Below are 11544 nucleotides of genomic sequence, written 5' to 3' on the forward strand. Positions count from 1 at the left end.
GGAGAGAATAGATGTAAACAATGGATTTTGGAGGTGATCTGATGTCGGATCTGCGGGCGATCTATTGATGTGGGGGGGTGATCAGATTGCCCGCAAGGGGCAGGTTAGGGGCTGATTGATGGGTGGCAGTGACAGGGGGTGATTGACAGGTGATGGACAGGTGATTGACAGGTGATCAGGGGGGATAGATGCATACAGTATATGGGGGGGGGTCTGGGGGGGGGGGGGTCTGGGGAGAATCTGAGGGGTGGGGGGTGATCAGGAGGGAGCGGGGGGCAGGGGGGAAAAAAAATAGCGTTGACAGATAGTGACAGGGAGTGATTGATGGGTGATTAGGGGGGTGATTGGGTGCAAAAAATCTGGGGCAGGGGGGGGGGGAATCAGTGTGCTTGGTGCAGACTAGGGTGGCTGCAGCCTGCCCTGGTGGTCCCTCGGACATTGGGACCACCAGGGCAGGAGGCAGCCTGTATAATACACTTTGTAAACATTACAAAGTGTATTATACACTTTGTATGCGGCGATCGTCGGGTTAACATCCCGCCGGCGCTTCCGTATGGCCGGCGGGATGTTGCGGCAGGTGAGCGGCACCAGGCGGAGGCGGAGGATCGCGTCACGGATGACGCGATCGCTCCGCCCATGGCCATACAAGGACCGCCGCCAATTGTCAATACGGCGGTCCTTGCTGCGTCCACTTCCCGGCCGCCAATTGTATATACGGCGGTCGGGAAGTGGTTAAATAGAAAAAAATATGTCAGCCTCCGTATCCCTCTAGCTACAGTTGTCCTTTTATCAAATCATATGCACTTCCTACCCAATGGTTTAGCACAATGTCAAGCTGCAGGAAATTTCCATGCAAGTATCTCATCGACCATCTTTAGTCAGTCTATGGACTATCTGTAAAGGCTCTTAAAGGGGACACAAATACCTGTTGTGTCTGTTATCACCACTGCTTTAAAAAGTCCTTCATAGAGATGAAGCATTCACGTGTGAGCGATCACAGTACTGTTTATACAATTCATTTCAGATTCTGAATGTTTCACTGAAGGAATTTGTTTTTTCCTGGGCCTTAGTAATAAAGTGTTTATTTGCTCAGCTAACCCCCTTGGTGTGGTGTGATCACTATTTTATGTACATTAAGGCTCATTTATGATGGAGACTTTGTATGCACCAACGAATTGATGACATCACACTGGTGAGCAATGAGCATCATTTTCCCTCTGCAGAGTCCGGACATCCTCCTCGATTTTTCGCCTGAAGAAAGGAGAACATTTCTCTCCAGAAACGCGTGGCATAATAACCTATTTATTGTTTTCTCAACCAAACACGGACCTTGCCGTGTATCCTTTCTGCACGCACTGCACCTTCCAGGAACCTTCAGCAGCACGCTCTATCCCCACACGTAGTGGGAGTTCAGAGTCTGGCTAACAAACTTGCACACAGTGCCTCTAGGCACTACATTCAACAAGACCCAGTGAGCGGCCATCTATGGAGATCAGCTGATGTGACCGATCCTGTTTGAAAGCGCCACCGATGCCTGTGTCCCTGGCATAGAGTGGGACAACGCTGGATTGCTGACAGACCCATATGGGCTAGTCAGTCAGTCCTAAAGGTGAGATCATTCCCCGGGAGGCTTGCCAGGGACAAATGCTACTCTTCTGAGTGCGCTCTCCTCCCATACCCCTCACCCCTTGTCTATACAAACTGTGCAGGGAGGCGGGGGAGCAACATGGGGCGCAGCCAGGGAGAGAGAGCTGCCATTGGCAGCTCTGGAGACCCTGTAGGAATGCCCCTGGCAGGAGTTTTGAACAGGGAATCCCTCTCCCTGTGTTTACCGCTGAGATAGAGACAAATATTGTCGCTAATCTCAGGGGGCTATAGCGCAGCAGTGTGGGGACACAGAGGCATGTCATGAGGCAGAGAACATGCCTCTGTGCCCCCCTCATCTGCCCACCTTGGGTTTTCTTTATTGAGAGGGAAGCCTCTGGGGATCCTTCCATGCTGTCCGCTAGTCCTCCACCGCTGCTTGGGACCTTCCAGCTGATCAGGGTAGCACTCCTTTTCTGGCACAAGTGCAGCTGCACCTGTGCAGTAGCACACAGTGGTTTGTGCACAAGCGGCTCAGGGTTACTGTGCTTACTCTTCCTTGCTGAAGGGCCCTCGTCGGTAATCTTTGGAGGGTCCGGAGTTTGGAAGACCCCATGGAAAGCCTCTATTACATTCAGAGGCTTCCCTCTTCTTAGGTATGTGATTTTGTACCCCAGCTTTGGCTCAGGTACACTTTGATAAAGGCAGCATGCTATTTGTCTTAGTGAATCAAGCCCAGAGTTAAGGGGCCTTATCAGAGTATCATAGCGAGCGCTACGAACGTATGCCTGCTAATTGGCAATGACGAGAGCTCCACTCGTCCTACTCTGAGCCCCTGCGGGTCCGATCACTTTATTGGACATTATCCCCGCACTTTGATTGGCCCAATAGGCTGCCTGTCACTTGACATGCCCAAACAACCTCAAGAATCAGAACTCCCACTCCGAAGTCATAATTGACAAAATCAAAATGAATCCCTGCTTCACTGTTCAGGAACTCTTTATTGTATCAAATGTGCATGATTAAAAGCAAGGCATTTTCGCATGATATCCATAAGTCTGTGTACAGACTAATAATAAATAGGCAAGGCTCTATAGTTCCTATTATGAAGATTAATATACAACATAATAATAAAATATGCCAAATGCCTAGTAATACTAATGGCATTTACAGTGTGCATATATATATATATATATATATATATATATATAATGTGCGATCTCAAGAACAAAATTGCAAAAACAGAAAAAAATTTAAAAGTATTTTCAGTGAAGCATAAAATAAAAATGCAGAAAAAATATACATAGATCTGCGCAATATTGTTAATATTCATAGATATCACATGGTGCTGGTGTAAGGGAGATAACACCATAGAAAAATGCCAAAAAAGTATTTAGAGTGAAGCATACCAATAAAAGTGCTAGTGCAAAAAGATAGCCAATATAGACAAAAAGTACCAGTGCGAACCTATACAATGAATCCACCAAGAATACTGTATAATGCAACAGAAAGTATCAATAAGAAGTATTATAGAGGAAATACCACATCTGTAGTGAATAGGAGCAGGAACCAAAGTGAAGTGATGAGAGACGCAGAGTAGTGAGAGTCTTACCCAGTAGCAGGTTGGATGGCAGGACCACGCTGGCGCAGCAGGGGCAACCCCAGGATTTTCAAGGGGGGGATTTCTGAAAGGTCTTCCTCAGCCACGCACATTACAGTATAATAATATGGTAGGACATCCATCATGCTGGGCAGGGATGGTCGTAGGTAGCCAACTTCGCTACGCTGGAACTACGCGTATTTTTGCGCAAATACGCTTCGCAATCTACGGCTCCGAAATCAGCCACTTCGCTACGTTGGCATACCGTAGACTACGCATTAAAATACGCAAGCTTCTCGTGTTGCGTAGCGTAGTTGATGCGACCGCTTATGCCCTTATGCGGAAAAATTTCCGCAATAATCTGCTAACTATGCGCATACACAAACTAATTTAAGCATACATTCCAACATCCAATGCGGAATTGTATGCGGATAAAGGGCAATAAAATTTCTGCACATGCGCAATGACCCATATAAATGCAGTTACCGCACGCGTAGTTGACTTCGCAATACATACGTCAACTACGCGTAGCGGGCGAAGCTACGCATAGCGGGACTACGACTACGCGGAAATGCGTAAGTGTAGTTCTTAAACTTCGCCTACGAACTACGATGCGTAGTTGCGTACTACGATGCGTAGATTCGCTCTGGCGTAGTTTACGAGCAACCCTGATGCTGGGTACACAATGCAATTTCCCGTCCGACTGACAGGATTATTTCCTAAATGTCCGATCTGCTCCCGATCGACAACAGGATCAATTAGGAGCAGTTTGGATACAGATAATAATGAGGACAGCCGACATTGGTAATGAAAGGTAAAGTGAAACTTTCACACGTGCGTTTGCCTATGCGCTGGGCGTGCTAGCCTAATTAGTTTAGCCTGAAAGCTTAGTCAGAGAAGCTGCCTCTGACGGAGCTACTGCTACTGGGTAAGACTCACCTGCTATTGAGTAAAACTCTCACTACTCCGGTTGTTAGGTAGGAATTGTTGTGGTTTGTTTCAAGGTTGCACTGCAGAAAAAAAAGAACACTGCCCTCGTAGACAGAGCTAGATATATGCTCACACTTATCTGCAGTCATCATGCAGTAGTTACTTTTGACTTACTAGCTGGTTACGACATAATTTGGTAGGTAAGTCAACTCTTGTTAACCTTTTTAATCTCATGCATACACTATTGGGTGCCTTCTAATATTTCTGTTACATGTAATGTTACTGGTAAATGTAGTCCAGATGGAGCAAGGATGCATGCTCTGTCTTCTTTGTGCACCCTCTATAATCATGATTGGGATATATGTAGACTCTCAAGGCAAATGGATGGGATACATACACAGCCTCTTGAGGTAACTGGATAGAAACATACCTGGACTCTGGGGCTTAATGGTTGGGGCACATACCTGGGATTAGAGTGAATGGGTGTGAAACATACCTGGGATCCCAGGGTAAATTGGTGGGGCATATACTTGGGCCCTTTCGGCAAATGAATGTGACACGTATGTAGGCTCTAACTTTCACTTATACATGGGCGCTCGGGTGAATGGGTTGGACACATAGACACTCAGGTGAATGAATGGGTCACATTCCTGGGCTCTCAGGGGCACATACCTTGGAGGTCAGGGTGAATGAGTAAGGGCTCACATACCTGGGCTATTGGACTGAATGAATGAGACACTCTTGGGGTGAATGGTGCTCCATAGCATCTGCTCAGCAGTCAGGCTCACATTACAGCTCCTCTTGTTGATCTGGAATATGCCCTATAGCACAGATTTCTGCCACCTATAATCTCGTGATAACCTGGCACGTTACACCCCCAGAGAGTGCTTTTCCAATTTTCTGAAGCTCCGACCACCTGAGCACTTTCTGAACTCCAATCCTCGCATTGGTTACTTAGCTGCTGGGGCAACCATGAGGGTCTGTTCCAGTGGCCAAGACAATGCGGTTCCAAGCACTCCTCCGTTACTCCAGGCACTTACCCACTGGTACTCCTCCAGTAGCTGCCCCCCAAATGCTCAACAGCACGGTGGAGCAGAAAGTATATGTGCTGTCTGCAGCTGCACACTGACACACAGCACTGCACACTGACAATCAGCATTGCACAGGAGGGAGACAGTGAGTTGTCCTGACTGGAAAGGGTACACAGGGGCTAAAAACAAGAATTGAAAAGTTGTGTATTTTACTGTTTTCTATAAACATCCTCCAGATTTACGCAATGGCTTGAATAGGTAAAATAGGTTTATCTTTCCCCATGATGGTTATAGATTTATGTTCCCCAGCATTGCCACTGATTTATACAGTATACCCAGAAGGCCAAAGGTTTTTATAATATCTCCCATAATGCTCATAGGTTTCCACACCATCCCCCAGGGTTGCCATAAGTTTATACATTGCCTCCCATCAAGGCAAAGGGTTTGCATAGTGTCCCCCATAATGCCCATAGGTTTATACAGTGTACTCCAAAATGGCAATCATTTTATACAGTGCCCTCAATAGTAGCCATGCAGTTATACAGTACTGCAAAAAGTGGATGTACCATTTATATAATGTCCTCATTAGAGATAGATGCTAATAATTTCAGTTTACGCACAATTTCTTTTTAAATAAAATACTTTTTATTGATGCAGTAGAGGAATAGGCAAAGAAATACAAACACCTGTTACTTCACAAGGTGCATCATGAGAGGTTACAAGAAAGATAAAGAAAACAACTATTGAATGAATGTAGTTAATTTATTATTTAAATATGATGGTGAATCTGTGTTAGCGTAAACAGAAAGGTCTTCAAGGTGGCTAAGGCCCAAACCTATACAAAAGAGGCACAGAGAGATCATATGTAAATAATAAATGGGCTGCCATGATAATAACTTTGGTAAAACCAAATATCCTATACAATAAAATGCAAGTGTCCCTGCGTCATCAACTGAATGGTTGTCTGTCCCTGGCTTTTTTGTACTGAGCATGTGTGCAGGCAGGGCAGTTAGGACACAGGGCCGGATCTGACAGTTTGCTGTGTGTGGTTCAGGCAGGAAACACACTTGACTGTTTTCGTGTGCGTTTTCTGCACAGAAAAACTGAGAACTCATGTTAATCAATGTGCTAGTGCACACTTGATGTGTTTTTCGCACGCAGAAAAAAAACTGACATTCTGCATGATGACTCTGCACATTTTGGCAGTTTCCTCTATCATTTACATCAGCTGCTGTGAAAAAACGTGCGCGTTTTCCTGCATGGAAACACACTTGGTGTGCAGAAAAGTATGCAGAAAAACGCGCGCCGAAAACTGAAAGTCAAGTGTGTTCCCTGCCTCACAGAGGTTCTCATTGCATTGTGGGAAATAACAGCTTTTTCCAACTGCCAAGCAAGCAGCTCCGTGTGCATATACTTCAGACAGTGGTGGGGAACGAGCAAGCTGGACGCGTATGTGTGCGCATTGCGGACGGTAGCGGCTGTGACCTAGCGCCCGTTTTTTTTTACTAGAAAAATATAAAACCACCTCCAGCCACCCACTGCTCAACACATGGAAGAGTGGCCACCAAACGGGGAGTACAGTTTACAAAAAAAAAAAAAAAAAGCATAAAAACATGAATTTTATTAACATCACTCACATTGAGGGTCCAAACACATTGGACCCTGTTGCAGCTGTTCCCATCCTACATAATAAAACAGCAGGTGTCCACCGGCCTCCATGTGTGCCGCCTGCCTTGCTTGCATAGTACGGCATAGAGGGAGTGGGTGGCTTTTGCCAATTAAAAACAAAACAAAAAACGGTAACGTCTACCTGTTGGGAAAATAATGCCCCCTAGGGGGTAATTGCCTTGGGAGGGGGAAGCCCCTGGATCCTGTAGAGGTTTCCCCTGTCACACTTTGTGCCTGCGCAGTACAGCGGACCTGGTGGGGCTCAGCCATTTCTACCGGAGCCCATCGGAAAGCTGCTGCTGCACCTCTGACAAATCCTTGTTGGGGGGTTTTCAGGGGTCCCAGCACAGGATCCACTCTGGTGAGGACATGAGAGGTGGTAAAACTGGCCAATCAAAATTGAAGGTGTGTACCAGGCTTTAAGTCTAAAGTCATGTTGCGTGTGCAGGACACAGAAGTGAGGTAGTTTTCCATTCTGAATATTCTGGCAAGCAGATGCGAATTGCAAATGCTTTGCCATTTTAATTAGTCAATAGACATGAGGCAACCAATATATACTGTAAGTCAGGTGACACCTGGTCTGAGCACACACCCCTTTTTTCTTCTTAGTTTGTAGTTCAATGTGTTCTTCCTTCCCGGCGGTGCCCCGCGCATGGTCTCCCTGGGGGGGGCCTGTCTGGGCCCCTCCCCCCGCCCCTTTTCCCCATTTTCATAGTGCGGCTGCTGTACACATGCTGGCCTGACTCCTGATTCTCGGCCAAAGTGATATCACCCGTTCAGACCAGTGTGTGTATGTAGCTTTACCTGTGCAGCTGCAATAACACAAATGTTCAAAATCAGATCTAACCATGTAAGAGTATATAGGTTTTAACAAGTGCATTTGAGTGTTAACACACATAACTACTGTCAGCTCCAGGGCCAATGGCATGTGATTTTCAAACTCGCTTTGCTCCTGAAAATTCATTTGATATACAGTATTATTACATTTGGAGTTAGTGTCTAAAATTGTATCACAGTTATACAGCGCTACTGCTGTATAATCTACATATATACTCCCTGCAGGGCTGTTGTGAATCCACTGAGAATGTTGTGCACATTGAACACAGAGGTATTATCTCTCACCCTTAAACCTGGTTCAGATCGTGTGTGAAGAATGTGTAATAGAGGAAGAATCCACTTGTTTCCTTGCAGACTAACAGCATGTCACTCTTAAGCCTGGTACACCCCTTAAATAATGATTGGCCAATCACTGACTAATTTTACCACCTCTATGCAGTAGGAGGGTCAACAGATATTGAATACTGTGAGCAGATTGTTAAGGTAAACCCTCATCTTATACAATAATAGGCAAGTGTCCCTGTGTCCGTCCGTGTGTCAGTGCTTTTTAGCACTGCGCATGTGCAAGGACAGACGTAGAGACACTACCGAGAGCTGGAGGAGGACCGGGCCAGAAGGGGCGTGCGCGCGGGGCGAAGTAATTTTCAAACGGGCTAAGGTCACTAGTACTCCATAAAAGTGGTAAAATTGGTAAAAAAAAAGTGATTGGCAAGTCATGATTGAAAGTGTGTGTCAGGTTTTAGATATACCCATGGTTGGATTGCCTAGGGCCTGATTGATGTTCATGGTTCCTACCTGCACCCTGTACATGTACCCCCACCCAGTGCCAGTTCTGAATTGTATTTAACAGCAATTCTACAGCTATCTCCTAAAGGGTCTAATTCATGAAGCTGTGCTGCTATAGCAGTGTGAGCTCCATGACCAGCACCGCACTCTAAATCCTGGGCTGCACACTACACTCGCTCTTGCAGCGTACCTTGCCTTCCTTAGTCATGCACACTGTTTACATAGCAACGCACTTTCCTTTAAGCCTTTCGGGACCAGCTGCCTACCCCCCTTCCTTAAGGACCAAGTGTATTACATGCGAGGGGGGGGGGGCGTTTGGGGGGGTCAGGCAGCCAGATCCTGTGTGTCCCCCCTCTGTAGCCAGATGTCCCCCCGGTAGCCAGCAGCCTTTACTCACCTCCCAGGCTCCAGCGATGAGCCACTGTGGAATCCTCCGCTCCGGCTGGCATCTCCGCTCTACTGCCGCTCAGTTCCAGGTCACGGCTTGATAATGTCATCAAGCCGGGACCCGGCACTGACGTCAGAGTGAGTGGAGATGTCGGCTGGAGCGGAGGGGAGCGCCGATCGCTGGGGGAACGGCAGGAAGATGAGTGGATCCTCTCCCCCCCCCCTCCCCACCGCCGTAACAGTGATCACTACAATCCGCCGGCGATTGTAGTGATCACGTGATCAGAAGCCATACGCGATGGCTTCTGATCGCTGAGGGGAGATATCAGCTGTCATATGACAGCTTAATCTCCCCTCTCGAATGTGCACGATTGCAGCAGGACGCTTCATTTTCGCGGACGTTGAATTTATGTCCAGTCAGAGTGGCAGCACCACCTGCTGGACGTAGATTCGTACTACGTCTGTCCCCATTAGGTTAAATACCGGCCGCTGCTATGTTAATTAACATAGTTACTATGCAATTAAGATATTTTACATTAGACATTGAAAACAAAAAACAGTGTCTCATAATAGCTGTGAGGCTATTGGTATTTTTTGCTTTCCATGTCTAATGAGTTCTGGTCAGGAACCAGTCCGACAAAGGCTTTTTATAAGCCAAAAGCTCATTGTTTATCCATCTCTAAGTTAGCCAATAAATTGTATCATCCTGATTCAAAACTCCATAATGTATTTGTAATATTTGAATAGCACTTTTGAGCACTCTAGCACTTTGTTATAGTACCCCTGACAAAGCTCCTATCTTTTAATCGGTGAAACATGTTGGGTTGTATGATGGATGATGTGTGTTCAGATAAGATACAGTTTGGGAAAGAGGGGTTACTTTTGGTGTAAGGATTTATAGAGCCTCACTCACAGGGCTGTGTGAGTTTCCTTCCCCTCTCCCAGTCACATTATGGGAACAATATTACAGGCTTAATGATTTTAAAACTATTTATTAAAAGTTACGTTTTAAGATATCTCTGTGGAAAGAGTATAAAAAAGGAATAAGAGGCAGTAAACAGGTCATAGATTTCGATTATCCTGGTCTAGAAGGGGTTAAGGAGGTTTTGGTTTGGCTTTTCCCACACATATCAAAAGGGAGCAAGTTCTCTGGTGCCTAAAAAAAGATTCTGAGAAAATTTTTTTTTCATTATCAATGTGAAAATACAGATTTGCCTGCGTGACTCTTCAGGTGTGTATGAAGATGATGTTTCTGACTGAAACTTTTCCCACACTCTGAACATGAAAAAGGCCGTTCCCCTGTGTGACTTCTATGGTGTGCATGAAGATGATGTTTTTGAAAGAAACCCTTTCCACACAGCAGACATGAAAATGGCCGCACGCCCGTGTGACTTCTCTCATGGGTAAAAAGTTGCTCTTTCCGAATGAATCCTTTCCCACACTCTGAACACGAAAAGGGACGCTCACCTGTGTGGGTTTTTAGGTGTGTAAGAAGTCGATGTTTCTGACTGAAACCTTTTCCACATACTGAACATGAAAAAGGACGCTCATCAGTGTGACGTCTCTGGTGAATAAGGAGGTCTCTTTTCTGAGTGAAACTTTTCCCACATTCTGCGCATGAGAATGGCTTCTCGCCTGTGTGAATTCTCTGATGTATAACAAGGCCACTTTTTTCAATAAAACTTTCTCCGCACTCTAAACATGAAAAGGGTCGCTCCCCTGTGTGACTTCTTTGGTGTCTAAAAAAATTTCCTTTGTGAGCAAAGCTTTTCCCACACTCTGAACAACAAAATGGGCGTTCACCTGTATGGATTCTCTGGTGTGCTAGAAGATCTCCTTTCTGGGCAAAACCTCTCCCACACTCAGAACATATGAAAGGCCGCTCACCTGTGTGAGTTCTCTGGTGTCTCAGGAGATTTACTTTGCGAGTGAAACATTTCCCACACTCTGAACATGAGAAATCTTGCTCACCTGCATGATTTTTGTGGTGTTTTAGAAGTTCAGGTTTCTGAGGGAAAAACTCTGCAGAATCTTCATAAGAAAAAAGATGCTCATCTGTGTGACGTCTCTGGAAAATAAGAAAGTCACTTTTCTTATTGAAACCTTTCCCACACTCTGAAAATGAGAATGGCTTCTCACCTGTGTGTTTTCTCTGATGTGTAACAAGACTGTTTTTTTCAATAAAGCTTTCTCCGCACTCTAAACATGAAAAGGTTTGCTCGCCTGTGTGACTTCTCTGGTGTCTAAGAAAATTTCCTTTGTGAGCAAAGCTTTTCCCACACTCTGAACAACAAAATGGGCGTTCACCTGTGTGGATTCTCTGGTGTGCTAAAAGATCTCCTTTCTGGGCGAAACATTTCCCACACTGCGAATATGTGAAAGGTCGCTCACCTGTGTGAGTTCTCCGGTGTCTCAGAAGATTTACTTTGCGGGTGAAACATTTCCCACAGTCTGAACATGAGAAATCTTGCTCACCTGTGTGGTTTTGCTGGTGTTTTAGAAATTCTGGTTTCTGAGAGAGAAACTTCCCAGAATTTTCATGTGAAAATGGCCGCTCCCCGATATGCACCCTCTGATGTGCAACAAGAGAAGACTTCTTAATAAAGCATTTACCACATTCAGAACATGGGAACATCTTCTCCTCTCCCCACATCACAGTAGAAGATTTACTGTCAGAAAATTCCTCAGAATTGGATGGCTCTTTTGATCTATTAGCAGTGG

General features: G+C 45.7%; 2 protein-coding genes across 4 annotated transcripts in view; one reads left to right on the plus strand and one right to left on the minus strand.

The window, feature by feature from the left end:
* LOC137536798 (zinc finger protein 91-like) overlaps positions 1-11544 on the plus strand; it is a 100807-nt gene that overhangs the window by 65704 nt on the left and 23559 nt on the right. The gene's annotated exons all lie outside the window — the stretch shown is intronic.
* LOC137534448 (zinc finger protein 84-like) overlaps positions 5852-11544 on the minus strand; it is a 20639-nt gene continuing 14946 nt past the window's right edge. For 2 of the 3 annotated variants that reach the window (XM_068255942.1, XM_068255941.1), the window contains one exon: positions 9800-11544. This exon is cut by the window's right edge and continues 222 nt beyond it. In XM_068255942.1, coding sequence (XP_068112043.1) covers positions 10016-11544 — 1529 coding nt within the window. In that variant the 3' untranslated portion in view covers positions 9800-10015. Of the gene's footprint in view, positions 5981-9799 lie in introns of those variants that run through there. The other variant, XM_068255943.1, reaches the window with a different exon arrangement.

Source organism: Hyperolius riggenbachi, chromosome 10 (genome assembly GCF_040937935.1).
Source record: "Hyperolius riggenbachi isolate aHypRig1 chromosome 10, aHypRig1.pri, whole genome shotgun sequence".
Classification (NCBI taxonomy): domain Eukaryota; kingdom Metazoa; phylum Chordata; class Amphibia; order Anura; family Hyperoliidae; genus Hyperolius; species Hyperolius riggenbachi.